The sequence below is a fragment of the Ochotona curzoniae genome, unplaced genomic scaffold, assembly GCF_017591425.1.
Source record: "Ochotona curzoniae isolate NIBS_2020 unplaced genomic scaffold, NIBS_Ocur_1.0 contig_2927, whole genome shotgun sequence".
NCBI classification, from domain to species: domain Eukaryota; kingdom Metazoa; phylum Chordata; class Mammalia; order Lagomorpha; family Ochotonidae; genus Ochotona; species Ochotona curzoniae.
In genome coordinates, this window is record NW_024465654.1 from 289,430 (window position 1) to 307,543 (window position 18,114).

The 18,114-nt window shown below is 38.4% G+C and overlaps 1 protein-coding gene and 1 long non-coding RNA gene across 2 annotated transcripts in view; both read right to left on the minus strand.

Moving 5' to 3' along the window:
• Positions 1-17,875, minus strand: part of LOC121155416 (natural killer cells antigen CD94-like) — a 30,628-nt gene extending 12,753 nt beyond the window's left edge. Inside the window, exons 1-5 of the mRNA XM_040978712.1 lie at positions 17,747-17,875; positions 16,270-16,403; positions 10,414-10,612; positions 8,769-8,882; positions 6,824-6,922 (exon numbers count right to left, since the gene is read on the minus strand). Of these exons, the coding sequence (XP_040834646.1) occupies positions 6,824-6,922; positions 8,769-8,882; positions 10,414-10,612; positions 16,270-16,377 (520 nt within the window). The 5' untranslated portion in view covers positions 16,378-16,403; positions 17,747-17,875. The remainder of the gene's footprint in view (positions 1-6,823; positions 6,923-8,768; positions 8,883-10,413; positions 10,613-16,269; positions 16,404-17,746) is intronic.
• Positions 2,400-4,823, minus strand: LOC121155417. Its single transcript, XR_005883667.1, has 3 exons — positions 4,676-4,823; positions 3,781-3,908; positions 2,400-2,751 (listed from the first exon to the last, which is right to left on the minus strand). It is a non-coding gene; the product is annotated as an uncharacterized LOC121155417 (long non-coding RNA).
• Positions 17,876-18,114: the final 239 nt, after the last annotated feature.

Genomic DNA, 18,114 nt, shown 5'->3' on the forward strand with positions numbered 1-18,114 from the left:
GATACATTTTCCAAGCGTCATTTATTAAACAGACTATTTATTCCTCATTGTGGGCTTCTTCTTTTCTTTTTTCTTCAATTCTTTTCTCTTTTTGTAAACATATGACATCATTTCTGGGATCTTTTAGTCCAGCTGTTATATGTCAATCGGTGCTTATGTCACTGTCATCATGTTGTAATTGCTGTATGTCTCTTCCATATGTAGAAATTAGAATCTGCTTTGTCTCCACCTTTGCTATTCTTTTTCTTAATATTTATTTACTTCTATTGGAAAGTCAGATATGCAGAGAGGAGGCGAGACAGAGAGGAAGATCTTCCGTCTGATAGTTCACTCCCCAAGCAGCCACAATGGCTGGAGCTGAGCCAATTCGAAGCCAGGAGCCTGGAGCTTCTTCTGGGTCTCCCGCATAGATGCAGTGTCCAAAAGCTTTGAGCTGTCTTCCACTGCCTTCCCAGACCAGAGGCAGGGAGTGGGATGGGAAGCAAGGCTGCGAGGATTAGAATCAGTGCCCATATGGGATCCTGACACGTTCAAGGAGAGGATTTTAACCACTACACTATCACGCCGGGCCTCCTAGCCTTGCTATTCTTGTTCAAGATTGCTGTGGCCAGTGTCACCTTCTGTAGCTTCAGATGAATTTTAGAATTATTTTTCTGCTTATGTGAAAAAATGCCATAGGAATTTTGATAGGGACAACATGATTCTGCATATTACTTTGTAGCACAAACCATTTAACATTAATACTTCTAGTTGGTGCATGCAGGTGTCTTTCCACTTGTCTACGTTCTGCAATTTGCTTCATCAAAGTTTTGTTATTTTCAGTGTGCAAGTCATTATCTATTTCTCTAATGAGACTTATTCCGATTTCACATTTGATACCATTGTAAATATGTTTTTTAATTTCCCTTTGAAGCAGTTCATTGCTACACTTGAAGTTGTGATTTATTTGTATGTTAACTTTGCATGCTACAAGGTTTGCTTATTGGTTTTGACAGAGGTTCTCATAGAACTCTGAGGACTTAACATGTGAGCTCATGTCAATAGAAAAAAAAGGTCTAATTTCCTGCTTCCTTTCTGCTTTGGATTCCTCTTGTTTCTCCTGCCTAACTCTCCAACTATTATTTCTAGTATTTATTGAATAGAAGTGGTGACAGTGATCACCTCTGTCTTGACCTGGGTTTGGAGAGAATGTCTTAGATTAGACGTTCCCTGTAGTGTTTCATATTTGGCTTTTATTTTGCTAAGCTCCTTTTACACCTGTTCTGTTCACAGTCATCATGAATTTAAGTTTAATTGTAAAATACATCCTCTGCATCCTTTAAGATCATCGTGTCACTTTTGTCTCCTACCCCATAAATGTGATACATATGTGAATTACCATGATATCCAAGGAACACTTTTCATTTGTTTTTTTAATTAAAATTTAAATACACTGTTCAATTAAAATTGCCAGTGTATTTGTGACTATGTTCATCAGTGACATTATGTTGTCACTGGTGTCATTGGCTTCAGTGTTAGAGTGATGACACCTGCATATATGCATCACTTCATACTCTGATTTAGGAGGAATTCAAGAAAGATTCTTATTGAAAGCTCAGTATGTAACTCACCTGTGAAACTGCTTGATTGCTTTCTTTTTATACACTAATGATAAAGAATTTTCTTGTTATTTGCTTCATTATTTTTAAGCAGTTAGGAAAGCGAGAGAGAGAGAGCTCTCCCATCTCCAATTTACAAAATATTGTCTAAAAAGATATTCATTCTCCCTTCCCATGTCCTTCTAAACACACACACAAAAAAAGTATTTTTACATTCTCGGGGTTTTCACATTTTTAAGCCACTACTTGCCAAATATGTAAAAAATATCATTCTTCGAAGGTTATGGACATCTTAATATCCTTGTAAGTTAGATATGAGGAGGAGAATTCAGAAAATATCAAAAACTAGTATTCAAACTGACCATACATGGACATTGTGACTTAATTTGAATGGTTTTAAATATTTTGGAATCCTTAAAGTTCTAATCATCACAGACTGACCCCCATCTTCATTTCTTTCTACTTTTTCTTTATTTTTTATTTTCATACTCTTTGAAAAGCAGTGAAACAGAGAGAGAGAGAGTCCATCTGCTGGTTCAACACCAAAAGACTCATAATCACCAGCACTGAGCCAGGGAGCTAGAAGCACAGGACTCCATCCAAATCTCCCATGTGAGCGCTGCAGAACCAACCACTTGAGCCACCACCTGCTGTCTCCCAAATGCATCAGCTGCAATCTGAGTCAGAGGCAGAGCAAGCAGCATGGAAACCAGGCACTCTGGTTGGGATGCAGACACGCAGGTGCTGAAACAGCTGCAGCACAGCACCAAATCTTCAAAGTTTTCAAACTTCATCCTTCCAAGCTTCCTGCTCTTCATGTCGGGTTCTCAATCACGATAGCTTATGTTTGAATCTTTGGTTATTAAACTTCAAATAAATTAATGCTGTATTTATTATGGATAATTTGCATGGGATTTAGCACTCTAAAGACACGTGGTTTTACATAACCATTGACTTTCTTTCATGAGGTGAAAAATTATCTCAGAAAACTTTCACCATTTCCTTTATTTTTAAACCTTTAAAAATTTAATGTCCATAGGTTGTCTTCTTACACATACAATGCACATGCTCTTCACAACTCCCATCAATTAACCTGGCATTTCTAATAAATTTACACTGATTATAGGTATTGTTAGGTCTTTTTAATCCAAGCCTGGAAGAGAACAGAATTTAGATTACAGATTAAAATTTAATACATTTCAATGCACTCAAGCAATGTTACTCCCCAGTTACTAAATGTTAAAGAAATATATTTCTTGGGCCTGGTGCAATAGCCTAGCAGTTAAAATCCTCGCCTTGAACACACCAGGATCCCATATGGGCACTGGTTCTAGTCCTCGCAGCCTTGCTTCCCATCCCACTCCCTGCCTCTGGTCTGGAAAAGCAGTCGAGGATAGCCAAAGCCTTAGGACCCTGCACCTGTGTGGGAGACTCAGAAGAGGCTTCAGGCTCCTGGCTTTGGATTGGCTCAGCTCCAGCCATTGGGGCTGCTTGGGGAGTGAACCATCGGATGGGAGATCTTCCTTTCTGTCTCTCTTCCCCTCTGTATATCTGCCTTTCCAATAGAAATAAATAAAATTTTTAAAAGAAATATATTTCTTAGGCATGTTTATTTATGTATACATCATAAACAGTACTTGATTCTTTCAAAAGCTAAGCAAGTAGATCTCAGGAAGGGAGCCTCAAACAATAGTCCTCTGCTAAGTCACTGACATAGTAATGGGAAATGTTTTTGCCATTTAGTTCTTAGCCTAAGGAAGATATATAAAAACATCTGAAAATTATTTGTGAATTTCAACCCCTTCCTTATAGCCTCTTATACCTTATAAGGCTCCTCAATGTTTTGGATCACCTAACTACTGATAGTGTAACCACTTTTATGTTTTACAATACTCTGATACATACTAGGTTACTAACATTGTAAACATTAGAAATAAACAAAGATTAAAAATAAAGAGAACAGCAAAGGCTTCTTAAGATGTCATCAGACATTGCTTGAGTAACTTCTTAGCATGCTGCCAACACAATTTTGCTTTACTCTCTTCCACCTCATCCTATCTTCTCTTTTTAACTGTGTCATGGAACCACAAGACACAGAACTTTTACATCTCATCATATGTGATTAATTAATCAACATGACTGTCCTACAATTAGTGTTCTAAAAGACTAAAAGCATGCTTACTTGTCCAACGTAAAGGCTGAGCCATCCAGCCAAGCCCACTTCATTTGGCGGCTATTGAAGTACAAACTGATCCCCAAGTTTTTCTCATTCATATGACATTCCCTTTTTGACAATCTTGTCAAAAACTCCTGGATGCAACAAATACAGAAAAAAAATTACATCTGATGTCATTAATGCGTTGGCTGGGTACATAAAGATTGAGAGATCTTCATTGCTATGGAGAACTTTCATATTGTCTCTGAAATATACAACTGTGATAAAAATGCACTCAAGATTGTTTCCCACCAACAACCACATACATATTAATTCATTAATCAACCATTATGAAAGTTTTTATCATATTCTGCACTTATACTAGATATTGAGTATGCAAGGTCAGTAAATAGTCTCGTTAAATAAGAATCTAAGAGGAAAGCAGATGGTTAAGCAATGTCAGAAAAGGGAAGTGCAGGGTCCAGTGACAGCACTTGTCAAGGACTCTCACAAGACCAGGTGATCACAAAATGTGTGCAGGTGTTCTGATTCTATGATAACCGAGGTTTAACAGAGAAAATGTCAAGGATCAAAGGGAAAGAGTCCAGTTGGAGCACACTGAATTACACTTTAGGGAACACATAAATGAACACACAGAACTGGACGTGATGGGAAGCCACTGGTAAGGAAGGAGACTGAGGAGAGAAGCAAGAGTTCAGATGAGAATCAATTTTGCACAAAGGCCTCAGACTAGGAGCCTTCTACTAGAAACCCAGGCAGGGCTGATGCAAGAGAAGAGCATAACCAGAGTGGTATATGACATTCCATAGGTGGGAATAGCTCAAAAGAAAACATATAGTATAAAACAAAAATGTCTCCTGGAGAAGATGACTAAATGTAAGAAACGTACACTTGTCCTTACCAGCTCTTCTTCCACGTTTAACTTAAGAAAGCTTGAACGTGACTCTGAACAGTAGCGTTGACAATCTCTCCATGGAATCAGATTTCTAGAAAAGGAGTAGCAGTACTTCCCATGCTGCTGCCAGTTCTCATCACAGGGCTGACACCGCGAGGCTAAAGAAAAGATCAAAATATGCCTAGGTGCCTTGTGTCAGAATTTCTAGTTTAAACTGCTGGTGTGGTAATTGCATGGAAAGTAAGCCATACATAAACTAAGGGATAAAATTATTCACACAAAATGATGTTGCTTCCTGCTAAGTCATTTCAATCATAATATGAAAACTAAATTATTAAATCCTTGCCTGTAAGCACCAGGATCCCATATGGACACCTGTTTGTGTCCCAGTTGCTCCACTTCCTAAACAGCTCCCTGCATGTGCTCTGTGAAAGTTGCCAATGATGATCCAAAGCCTTAGGACTCTATATCTGCTTGGTAGATCTCTCAGAAGAAGCTCCTGACTCCTGGCTAGAGATTGGTTCAGCTCATTGGAAAGTGAATCAGTAGATGGAAGATCTTTCTCTCTGTCTTTACTGATCTCCATAATATTTGATCCGCCTTTCAAAATAAAATAAATAAATCTTTAAAATGATGCATAGAAATAAGATATGCATTGAGACAAAACAATCCTAAGAACAGTTTTTGGCATCAAGTCAGCACTTCCAATAACTCCAAATTGAGTAGGTTCTTAGGGAACTTTTGTCTAAATATACAGCACGATGCCTCCTGGGTATATAGCACTTACTGATTCACTCATTTACACATTCATTCATCTGTTACATGCAAAATGATGCACACACAATTAGTTATTTTTTAACTCTTGGAAACCTCCTGATCTTATTCTTAAATACACTTACCTTTTGTTGACTGTTGTTGAATCTCTGAATTTCCTGAAATCGATCCTTTTGGATCTCTTTCCTGGTTAAATTGGTGATTTTGGGAAGTGCTCTCTGCTACTAAGAAACAAATCACAAACATCAGCTTGTTTCATTGAGTTTAAGCTAAAATAAACGACACTGCATAAAACACAATATTTGTAAAAAGACCGTCAATAATTACAATAACACATTATCAATAACTTCCACACATGTTTAATGATTTGGAGATTATCTGCAAATATCATAATACAAGCCTCACAGGGAAATTAACATATTAGAAATTAATGTATTAACTACTGAGAAGCTGATTCTCATAAGGAAAATTCTAAAAATTTCTCTGATGTAATTCTGATGTGATAAAAACAGCAGGCAATAAAATTAAAGATTTTAAAATTACTTGATTTAATTTAAAAAATTAAACATAATTAATGATATTCCAGGTAGGTTCAGGCATTCAAATTAGCAGTTAAGATGCCAGTAGCACATATCATAGAGGCTAAGTTGATTTAGGTCCAGCTCTTAGTCCAGCTTCCTGTGGATGCACAAGAAAATAAGAAAATGCAGCAGATGATGGTTAATGTACTTGGTACCCTACCATCCACGGGAGGTACCCAAGTGGATGTCCTAGTTCCTGGATTCAGCCTGACCTGCCTGTAGTTGCCATCAGAGAAAGGAACCAGAATATGACAGTGTGCTCTGCTGTCTTGAGTCTGTCTTCAGAGCCTCAAATTAAAAAATAACAAGAAGTTTTGAGGTCTACATGGTGGCTCAGAGGATTAAACTGCCACCTGCAATGATTCACCCACTTTGACAAGTTAATTCAAGTCCAATCATTCTGCTTTCCATCCAGCTCCCAGCTAATGCACCTAGAAAGCTGATGAAGACAGCTTAGCCTCAGCCTTTGCAGCCATTGGAGGGGTAAAAAGGCAGACGGAAGATTTCTCTCTCCACCCCTTTCAAATAAATATTCAAAATAATAACAAAGAATGTTTTAAAATAACAAATAAGAAAAAAGGGCCAATAAAAGAATGTAGATATTGCCAGTGGGTGAGAGAAAATCAACGACCCTAAGGATTAAAGAATAAGAGCATCGTCATATCATGTGGTGCTTAAAATGATCTCCTGGTACCAAAACACAACTAGAATACAACCATGCCTAGGAAATGAGAATGGTGGTAAAACATACATGAGGCTAACAATGAAAAAGCCAACTTCTTGAATTGCGGAGACTTACTCTGCTTGACCAGGAATCCAACAGACAAAAGCAGGCTTAGGCAGACCAGACTCAGAACCACTGCTGTTAACTTCCATGGCAGCAATGAGGTAGAGACATCTATCACAAAGACAGAAACAGTTCAAGATGAACTTCTATGTGTTTATTCACAGTTTCTAAAAATAATTTCAGGAGGGGCATGGTGGCACAGCAAGCTGCCAATTCTAGTCCCAGCCTCTCCACTTCCACTCCAGCTCCTACTGTTGTCCTGGAAAAGCAGTAGAGGATGGCACAATTCCATTCCTCCCCAAGCACCCACTCATGTAGGAAATCCAGAGGAGGCTCCTGGCTACCAGCTTTGAACTGGCCTAGCTCTAACCATTGCAGTCATTTGGCACATGAACCAGCAGATAGAAGATTTCTTTCTATATCTCTCCCTCTATGTAACTCTGACTTCCAAGTAAAATAAATAAATCTTTAAAAAGATTATTTCATAGGAAAATTCCAAAGAGAGGTATAGACCCTGCATGAGAACTATAGTTTTGCACATTTTACATGAAATTGTTCTGGAGTATTGGAAAGATTTACAGAGAGAAAGAGACAGAAAGAAAGATCTTTCATCCACTGATTTACTCTCCAAGTGAGCCAATCCGAAGCCAGGAGCCAGGAGCTTCTTCTAGGTCTCCCATGCGGGTGCAGGGTCCCATGGCTTCGAGCCATCCTCCACTGCTTTCCCAGGCCACAAGCAGGGTGCTGGATGTGAAGTGGAGCAGCCAAAACACAAACTGGCTATATGAGATTGTGGCACTTGGAAGTGGAGAATTAGCCAGTTGCACTGCAGCACCAGGCCTTTTAATGTAAATTTTAGTATATGATATTTCTCCTTCTTAAAATAAAATATTTAAAAATTATATGGAATGTCTTCAGAATCTGATAAATGACAGAAGAAAATTCTAAGGTCTTGTTACTAATTAGCCCACTCAGAAACTGTATTATCATCACTTTGTCTTATTATCTCCACTATGTCTATTTGGTTCAAATACATTTTGGGTTTCATAGATTACATTTTAAGTCTCTATAATTTGATATGATAATGTCCACACTTGCAGAAAAATTTATCTTACTGTTCAAAGTTTTTTGAACGCTGAATCCCAATTTTATAGTAAGAAAATAATAAACTTTTCCCATTACCTTTTACTTTCAAGTTTGAAATTCAAAATTGCAAAGCATTTTTGGCTTTGTAGTGTTACTTTTCATTTCAGCAACTGAATTTGAACTTCTCTTTTAGTTACTATTCAGTGTAACTGTTATTATGGTGAACAATCTCTTACCATCTCTGTTATTGTCAGGTAGTAAGTTACAAATAATTATTTTGATGAGGCCATCACGTATTCAATGTGTCAGCCTCTTGGCAAATATACCTGAGTACATTTCATCATTTGCATGTTCTTTTTAAGACTTTGATATAGAAACTTTAAGTGTTCAAATGCAGGAAAGTATTCCAGTATTTTCTGTTATTTGCCCCCTTCTGATCACACTAAGAAATCTCTCCCCCATCACCCAGCACACTGCTCAGTCCCCCTTCTAAGCCCAGCTCCTTCAAACCACCTCATGACCCTGTGATCTAAAGTCTATTCAACTCAAGACACAAAAACAAACCAGCAAACAACTTCTCTGTCTCCTGTTCTGCTCTATCTTCCCATCTATCTCACTCCTTTTCATAGACTGTTGAGACAACAGGTTGAGTCTGCACTGTGGGAACAAGCAGGTTTGTCTCAAGCACTTGAGTCTCTGCCACTCACCGTGCAGGCTCAGATGAAATTGCACACTGGCCCTGTCCTGACTGCTGAGGAGTACATTTCAAGATGGAAGCTCACACTTTCTTTCTCTCTCTCATAAAAATATAAATAAGTCATTTTAAAACATGGAGTAAAATAATAAAAATATGAATAAAAAAGCCACACACCTGGATATTCAAAACGGGTGGTGCTTTTGGTTTCAGACATTTCAGGTGTTCTCTGCAACCGTGATGGAGACCGGATTTTCACCTCAGTGTACGTCACCCTGTGATCTTCCATTTCTGGGAAGCGGAATTGAATTTAAGATAACACACGAGATTTATTTAAATCCATGGACTGTAGAAAAGCTTCTACTAGAACAGACTACAGGCCCCAGCAAGATGGCCTAGTGGCTAAATCCTTGCTTTGTACATGCCAGGATCCCATATGGGCACCAGCTCATGTCCTGGCCGCTCCACTTCCCATCTAGCTCCCTGCTTGTAGTATGGGAAAGCTGTAGTGGATGGCTTGAAGCCTTGGGACCCTGCACCTATATGGGAGACTGAGAAGAAACTCCAGGTCCCTGGCTTCAGATCAGCTCATTTCTGATCATTGCAGCCACTTGGGGAGTGAACCAGAGAGTGCAAAATCTTTGTCTCTCCTCTCTGTAAATATGATCCGCCTTTCCAATAAAAATAAGTAAGTCTTTAAAAAAAAAAACTATAGAAACAGATTGTTCTTAGCTAAGCCCAATGAAAGATTTGTAGCTTCTTTCAAATTAGAAAGTATTGCTAAAAACAGATTAATACTGAAATAGACAAGATTTAGGAAATAAGTTCTTATAGCAGATCACTTGGTCTTTAACTCATTTGTTTAAACAAGTGACAATACATGTTGAGTTATCTGATAGCCACTGCATAATGAGTGGAAGTTTTTAAATGTTCGGATATGTGTGCCCTCCATATTTCACTTGCACTCCACCCTTGGCAGTCCTATAGCCCACAGCACCTACATCCACCTTCACAGACTCCACTCGGCTTCTCTGTTCTGCTCTCTGCACTTCTGATCTCCTCTTATGCCTCTCCCTCTTTCGAGGAAATCTTTCTGATATTTGTCTTTCCGTTGCTTTGTTCTCCTATGTTGTCCCATCAGTTTGAGGAAGTTGTCTAAAAGACGGCTTAAGTTCTAACTCGATTACAACATGTTCACAAGTATTTCAGTAAGCATCCATCTTCACCCCCCTGGTTCACATTGCTTTATGCATTTCTGCCTTTCCTGTCCTCACCTTCCTTTCACTCTGACACAATCTGAGGACACAAACCACGTCTGAATGAACTTGCTATGGCCACGATTATTTCTTAGGTCAGCTGCCGAACTTGAGAATTTTAACAACTTGTATTTTACACAAGACAGAGTATTTTATACATTAAATTTCTTGTAGCTGAAAACTGTATTGAGAAATGGTTCAGAGGAAGCATCGAGGTTGATTTGAAACCTAAATAGTCCCTATGTATTGAACTATGTATTCTTTAAATAAGTTATAAGCTATAAATCAACTCATGGATTTTCTGAACTTTTTCCCAACAGAATTTATGATTTTTCTTGTTCTTCAAGTGTTTTACCATAAACATAGAAAATTTTCATTTCAAATATTTCTTTCCAATCTAATCAAGTCTACATTTACCATCCATTTCTATATTAATTCTTTGTCTAAATCCATACTTTATTTCTAAATATAATATTCTATTAATTGAATGATATTGATTCACTTTTACTACAAATTTCTAAAAGGGTAGCTTTTGAATAAATTAATATCTTAAAAATTATAAGTACCTGATTTTTCAGAGGAAGGTGGCAAGATCTTTGTAGATGTATATTTCCTTGTGAAAAAAAGGGTGTTCCTGATGCTTGTAACCAAGACTTGCTCTTCAGAATTCTTGATGATTCCTGGTACAAAACGTGATGACTTAAAGCTTAGGCAGTGAATGCATACGCTGGGATCTCCGTCAGTCGGGCCAGTGTGTACGAGAAACTAACAGGTAAGCACATAGTTAAAAGAATAAGAGCAGGAAACCATTGTATCTGAAAATATCTCCAAAGTGTGACCATTAGTCACTATAAATATCCAATATCTTTGCAGTAACGATCAATACGCTTCGCTCAGTTCATGAGTTTTCAGACTTCACGAGAACAGGTATTGTCTACTAACAAAGTGGGTCTCCTTCACTGTCCCCCATTTTTCAGTTCTCTGCAGGGCACTGCCAACAGCACATCTTGATTTTAGTTAGTGCTACAGAAAGTAGGGCATTAAAAGTAAAATGTGTGATGTCACTTTCTGGCCTCTCCTCTGCAAAGTAAATGTGAAAAACTTGCATAGCATCACTTGCAATCACAGTTTCAAAGAAATTTAATATTTCTGTCTTTCCAATGCAATTCTTGGGATTTGTTTATTCAAAAAGCCCTGTCTAACTTACTCTCTTTTAGAAAAAAAAAATATATTTATTTGATTCAAAGGCAGAGAGAAAGTGCCAGACCCACAAACAGGTCAGTAGACAGTTTCCGCCTGCTTATTGACTGCCCAAATGCCCACAATGGATGGGTTGGCCAAAACTGAAACCAAGAGCCTGAAGCACATGTGGGTGGCAAGGTTCCAAGTATCTTACTCAGAGTTACCTCTCAGAGTCTGCACTGGCAGAAAGCTGGATTCAAGAGCCACAGGAGAAAACTGAATCCAGATTCCTGACTGTGTGCTATGGCATCTTAAGCCAATAGGTTACACACCTGCCCCACTTACCTCTCATTGCACCTGAAGACTCAAAATATCTGCCTGTTTTTGCTTTGTAAATTCTACATAATAATGTGTTTAAGCTCATTTAGATTTTGTCTTAATATCACCCAGAGTGATTCTACTAGTTCTGTGATTTCTTTTAGTAAATTTTCTGTTTTATTTTTAAATGCATAAATGTATGCCAACATTTTGTATTTTATGTCATTATTCTCCAAAAAGAAGATACTACAATTATATAGAAATTAAAGTGCATATAGTTCCTTCTAATGCAAACACCTGTCTACTTGTTTGTTCTTAAGATTTGTTACAAAATTACGTTTGATTTCCTAAAGGTAAAACATGGAATATGAATATGAAATTTATTTGATTGTCTCTATTTCAATCACATATTATATTGCATGTTTTCTTATATCATTATACTCCAAAACATTATTTATAGTACTTGTGGTAGTTAATCATCCTAATTTCCAAAGTATTTAACGGAATGACTTCACATTTCTATTCATATCCTGTGATTTTTTTTCTTCATGTGGCCATGCAGTTACACAGTTTGCCACAACAGTTAATCTGTGAAGTATTACATTGCTATAAAAGCTTCCACTTATTCCAAATGCATTCTTATTTCAAATCTATTTGAAATTTATTAACACATATTTTGTTTATAATTTTGCTTCTTTATAAGTTGTAATTTTCTTCTTCATTCAAATTATGATCAGCTCATAATTCAGGAGTGGTCTAACTATGTTGGGCTTTAGACATTGGTACCTACACAAAACAAATTTGGAGATGTTGGATCTTTCTAGGGGCCCTGTAGTAGGTTCTGTAGACAGTAACAAACTATTCTTTTTTTTTTTTTTAAGATTTATTTTTATTATTTTTTATTGGAAAGGCGGATATACAGAGAGGAGAGACAGAGAGGAAGATCTTCCATCCGATGATTCACTCCCCAAGTGAGCCGCAACGGGCCGATACTATGCCGATCCGAAGCCAGGAGCCTCTTCCGGGTCTCCCACGCGGGTGCAGGGTCCCAAAGCTTTGGGCCGTCCTCAACTGCTTTCCCAGGCCACAGGCAGGGAGCTGGAAGGGAAGCGGGGCTGCCGGGATTAGAACCGGCGCCCATATGGAATCCCGGGCGTGCAAGGCGAGGACTTAACCACTTGCGCCACCGCGCCGGGCCCAACAAACTATTCTTTAAAGTTTAAGTGAGACCATATGGAAAGCTTTACAATGACATACGTTCAATCTACTTCATAAACACTAACTTAGCCCTTCAGTAAATAAAGAATTCATCAAGCAGCAAGTAGAAAATTCACTGTTGCTCAAGAGTATAGACAAAGACTATAGAAATAATCAAATCTCAGAGTGTCGATTTCACTTGCGTACAAAATGAGGAAGGAAGAAGGAGGAAGGCATAAAGGAGAAGGTGGGAAGGAGGGTAAAGCTGTACATATAAAAGTGCATGCAAGTTGCTCATCACTTTATTTTTAAAAATGAAAAACTTTGTAAACTTTTTTTAATTACTTCAGTAGTTAACATGTGTTCGTATTTTTAATTTCTAATTGGAGTAATTAGACACTCTGTGTTAGTAAATAACTTACTGACTCAATATTCTCCCAATTTCTCATCATGCTATAGAATTGTAATTAGTTTTGTTTTTCAATTTATGACAAGAAATGAGCATTTCTATCTTGCTAAACTTGAAGCTCTATCAAATAATGTTTTGTTCTTCTACCAAATATCTTAATAGTTTATTTGACATTTTCAGAATCAAACTTCTGATATCATATAACTTCTATTCTTAGATATATGGATATTCCATGACATGCAATTTTTAGAATAAAAACACAGTGTCTGATTTTACTTACATCTCACCAGAGAGATTTAGTAACAGAATGTAAAGAAAGAAGCAGTGAGTTGGTGAGTTGAGGTTCAGTCAACAGAAATCATCTAATCCCAAAAATGTAATAAAACCTCAAAACCTCATTCCACTCACCTCACCTCCACTTAGGCAACCATTGATACAAGAGTGGGGAAGCGACATTCAATTTCAAGGCATGTAATGGGGTTGGTACAAAGACAATCAGATGGTACTGGCACAAAAAAAGACACGTGCACTAGCAGAACAGATTGAACACCCCAGAAATTAATCCACACTTCCACAAACAACTAATGTTTGACAAACATCCTAAAATCATTCCCAGGAGAAAGAAAAGTCTCTTCAAATGGCGTTGGAAAAAATAGGATTTCTGCATGCAAAATCATGAAACAAGTCACCTTACCTCACAGCCTAAAGAAAAAAAAAAAATCAACACACAGTGAGCAATGACTCAGAGATCTAACCTAAGGTCTGAAACCATAAAATTACTGGAGGAAAGCAAAAGACAAAACTCTAAGACATTATCATTATAGGCAAGGACTTCTTGGAGAATAGCCCAGAAGAACATACGATAACTCCTGTTCCACCACCAAACCTGTTCCCTGCTGATGGCCTGGGAAGGCAGCAGAGAATGGCCCAACTGTTTAAGTCCCTGCACCTGGAGGAGACTACTGGGTCCCAGCTTCAGTCTGGCCCCGCTGTGGAGCGAACCAGCTCATGAAAGCTTCTTTCCGTCTCTCCTTCTATCTGTGTAACTCTGACTTTCAAATGGAGGCATAAACTCTTTTACCAACGAAACTGTTAAATATACCCTGACAATATGATACTAAACTTTCTACTATTGCCTATACCTACAATGCCATGATACACTTAAATATCATGATATTGAATACTTAATATTTAACGATTAATTAGCATCAAATTATATATTTAATACTCAAACGGCAAAATGTTAAACTTGCAACTGTTGGAAAATTATTCTAATACTGTGGATGGTAAAGTGAGATTAAGGAGAAAATAGAGAGGGAGGAAGGGGAAGTGAGGGGTGAATCCCTTTTTCTTTTAAAACCATATCACGGGGCCCAGTGCCGTGGCCTAGCAGTTAAAGTCCTCACCTTCAACGAGCCTGCTGGGATCCCATATAGGCGCTGGTTCTAATCCTGGCAGCTCCACTTCCCATCCAGCTCCCTGTTTCTAGCCTGGGAAAGCAGTTGAGAACGGCCCAAAGCCTTGGGACCCTGCACTTGTGTGGGAGACCTGGGGGAAGTTCCTGGCTCCTGGCTTCTGATCGGCACAGCACCGGCCACTGCAGTCACTTGGGAAGTGAACCATTGGACAGAAGATCTTCCTCTCTGTCTCTCCTCCTCTCTGTATATCTGACTTTACAATAAATAAATAAATCTTTAAAATATATATCATGTAAAATAATAAGAATAAATTTTAAAATAAAAAATTTAAATATAGATTTTGAAATACAGAAATAACATTTTACTTAGGAGCGTGTAAGCTTATGAAGATTCTTCTGTGGAAGTATAAATAGTGCACGTGTCAATAATATTCCCTTACTCTTCCCTACTTCCAACACACATCCACATATATAAATATATGTATATATATGTGTGTATATATGTGTATATATACATGTATTTATTTCTTCATTTTTTATCTGATAGGAAGTATAGAGAAAAATTATCTCCACCTTGCAATGATATAATAAAATCTCATTTCCCAGACAGGAAGGATCACTGCAAAACCATCCTGAAAAGCAGTGTTCCCCTTTCCTGAGATGGGGAATTAACTCCCGACAGTGATGGAAAGAGGAAAACAGGCAAAAATCCTGATGGATCACTCTGAAAAAAACAAAATTCAGGGAGGCCTTCATACGTGTGACCAACAGGAAGGAGCCAATCTGCGAAAAAGGTGTTCTGTCGTGGACCACCGCTGCCTTTGCTCAGACCAACATCTTCCACATCAAACGCACTGGGGCCTCAAGAAGGGACTGCATCTCCAGGGAAATGCTAGTCACTGCTTCTAGGGTGAGCAAAGGCGTGTCTGTCTTGGGGAAATGCTGCTTCTCATGGATTTCCTTTTGAAAGCAGACATCAACATCCTATGTCAGAACATACACTATCATATATGCTCAGGAGATCTCAAAAAAAAAAAAAAAAAACAGATTGGTTCCCAGACAACTGAGAGAATAATGACGTGAAAGAGCTTGCCCTTTCATCTCTCTATCCTTTGATGTGGTTAAGTGGAGGTAGAACTTTCTTCCATTACAGAGTAACCTCTGTAACAAAATCAAAAGCCAGTGAAGATGGCTCAGAGATAGGGAAGAGCTATGGGATAGCAGAAACAAACGACTGGTCGTCATTAGAAATTCTGTGCTATGGGCTTGGGCCAAATTCAAAGCATGCACAATAAGCCATATCCTTGCCTAATTGCAAGAATACGATGTATAAACTATGATTTTTATCATCTGCATCTCTAAGATTTGCTACACTTTGCATTGTTGTTGGATCTGTGTTTTGAGAAACAAATGAGAACACTTCTTCATTCAGCTTTGACTCCTTATTTACTAAAACAAATTTTGATTCAAATTGTTTTCATTGTATTAAATAAGATATAAACTGGAAATAAAGTGAGGTTGTCATTCTAAGGTTTTTTTTTTAAATATATGTAATGGGCATACAAGGAAACTGATCAATTTGAGCTTGTGAATTTTAAGAAATGGATGTTCCAGATCAATTAGAAAATAAAATGTGCATGAAATATTTTTTTACTAGTGTGCGAGATGAAAGCAAATGTCTGAGAAAAAAAGAGAAACAATGATAAATTCATGAACTAGACTTAACTTTCCCCTTAGAAAATATGCAAGCATCCTGTATGAATTACATTTCTCAAAGTATTGGTCAAAAATATCACAAATACAAACCACCCTTTCATCTGCTTGGGCAATTTGCACAACATAACTTCCAAATTACAGAATGAAGAAAAGGAAATTAAAATAAAGGTAGAAAGTACTTACATTTATCAATCTGTTCATTATAATATTAATTGCTCTGTGATACAAAAGAAACACCATGAAATTATTCCAGAAATATATATTGATATCCAAAATTAGCTTCCTATTCATCCTTTCCAAATCTGTACATTACACACCTGTTATGAGAAAAAATGGTTATTCAAGATGCATATGGGAAATATATTATGAGTATGTGAATGAAAAGAATGGTGCTGGATGGTGGATTTGAGCTAGAAGTCAAGATGCCCACATCTCTTATAAAAGTACCAGAATTAGATTTCTGCTCTTGCTCCCTATTCCAGCTGCTTGATGATACAGACCTGAGAGTGTTGGGGTGGACAACTGTGATGTAACAAGTAGTTGAGTTTCCGCCACTCACCCTCATGGGACACACGGATTGAGTTTCCAGCTCCTGCTTGAAGCCTGGCCCAGGGCCTGACTGATGCAGGCATTAGGGAAATGAACAGAGGATCTGAGTTTCTATCTCTGTCTCTCTCTCTCCCCCACTCCCTATAACTGTAAACAAATCAGGCAACAATGCTGGAAAAGCAACATATACATGTCAGGTCCTTGTAAGTTGGGTATAATAGTATGATCAAGAAGTAGACATTCTTGTTTCTAAAATATTCTGGATACCATATAAAGAAAACAGTTGTATCTTTAAAACTTACGGTGCAGTGGGTTAAGCCATCACTGGCAGTAACAGTACCCCATATCGGAGCGGCAGTTGGAGTCCTGGTTGCTCCTCTCCTGATCCAGATCCCTGTTAATGCACTCCGGAAGGCAGTAGACGATGACATGAATAACTGGGCCCCTGACATCCATGTGGGAGGCTTGGATGAATTCCTGACTCCTTATTTGGTCTGACCCAGCCCTGATCAACACAGCCATTTGAGGAGTGAGCCAAGAAATGAAAGATCTCCTTCTCTTTGTCTCCCCCTCACTATCTGCCTTTCAAATAGATTAGATAAAGCCCAATAAGGTAAAGAGAAATGACTTCATCTTGATGTGTGATTTTAATCTCTGAAAATCAACCTTAGCTTGAAAAAAAACTGTATTTAAATATTTGAAAAGCATGGTTGCAGCGTGTGAGAGAGCTCGTGCCAAACTTGTCTATGATGCATTAATGAGTCGTTATTAACCAAGCTTGGTGATGGCAGGGCGCGCTAGAAATTAGTAAATGACAAGCACACATGGCAATCCAGTCTGAACTGAGACCCTGAGAGGAACAAAGGGTCATTATCATGAAACCCATCCATTGAACTGAAGACCTGAGGTCCAGCTTCCCCAGCTGTATAAGTTATCCTAAGAGACACTTAGTGAACAATCAGGACACACTTATAAAACTGTGAACATTCACCTTTTCCTGGCTTCTCTGTCCATATTCCAGTACTGCTATGCCTCACCTCTCCTGAAACTCTTGAAAATACACAAATTAGTAATACAAAGCATCTTAGCAGTTGCATCTTCACTGACTCACCCAAGCAGTGAACAGAGGGTGAGGAACACAGACACACAGGGGCCATGCTCAGGAGCTACCATTCCTTGGCGTCTGTGCACAGGAAACCAGAGGGCAAGCAGGTACTGGAGTCCGAGAGCCGGAGCGCCGGGCGATGGAAACACGCCACCAAGAGACCGAGCCCTCACTTTCATGGGCCTTTATAGGGACTTGTAATGGGAGTGGTTACACAACAACTCAATACCACCCCCTTGCAGGTTCCAGGTGATGATAGGTGAGCGTCACAGGTGGGGGCAGAAAGCACCACATAGGTTGGGGAGGTGTGGCTGTCAAGCCCATGACCCTGAACTAGTTGCCTAGGACCACAAAAATACAAACCAAAGTAATTT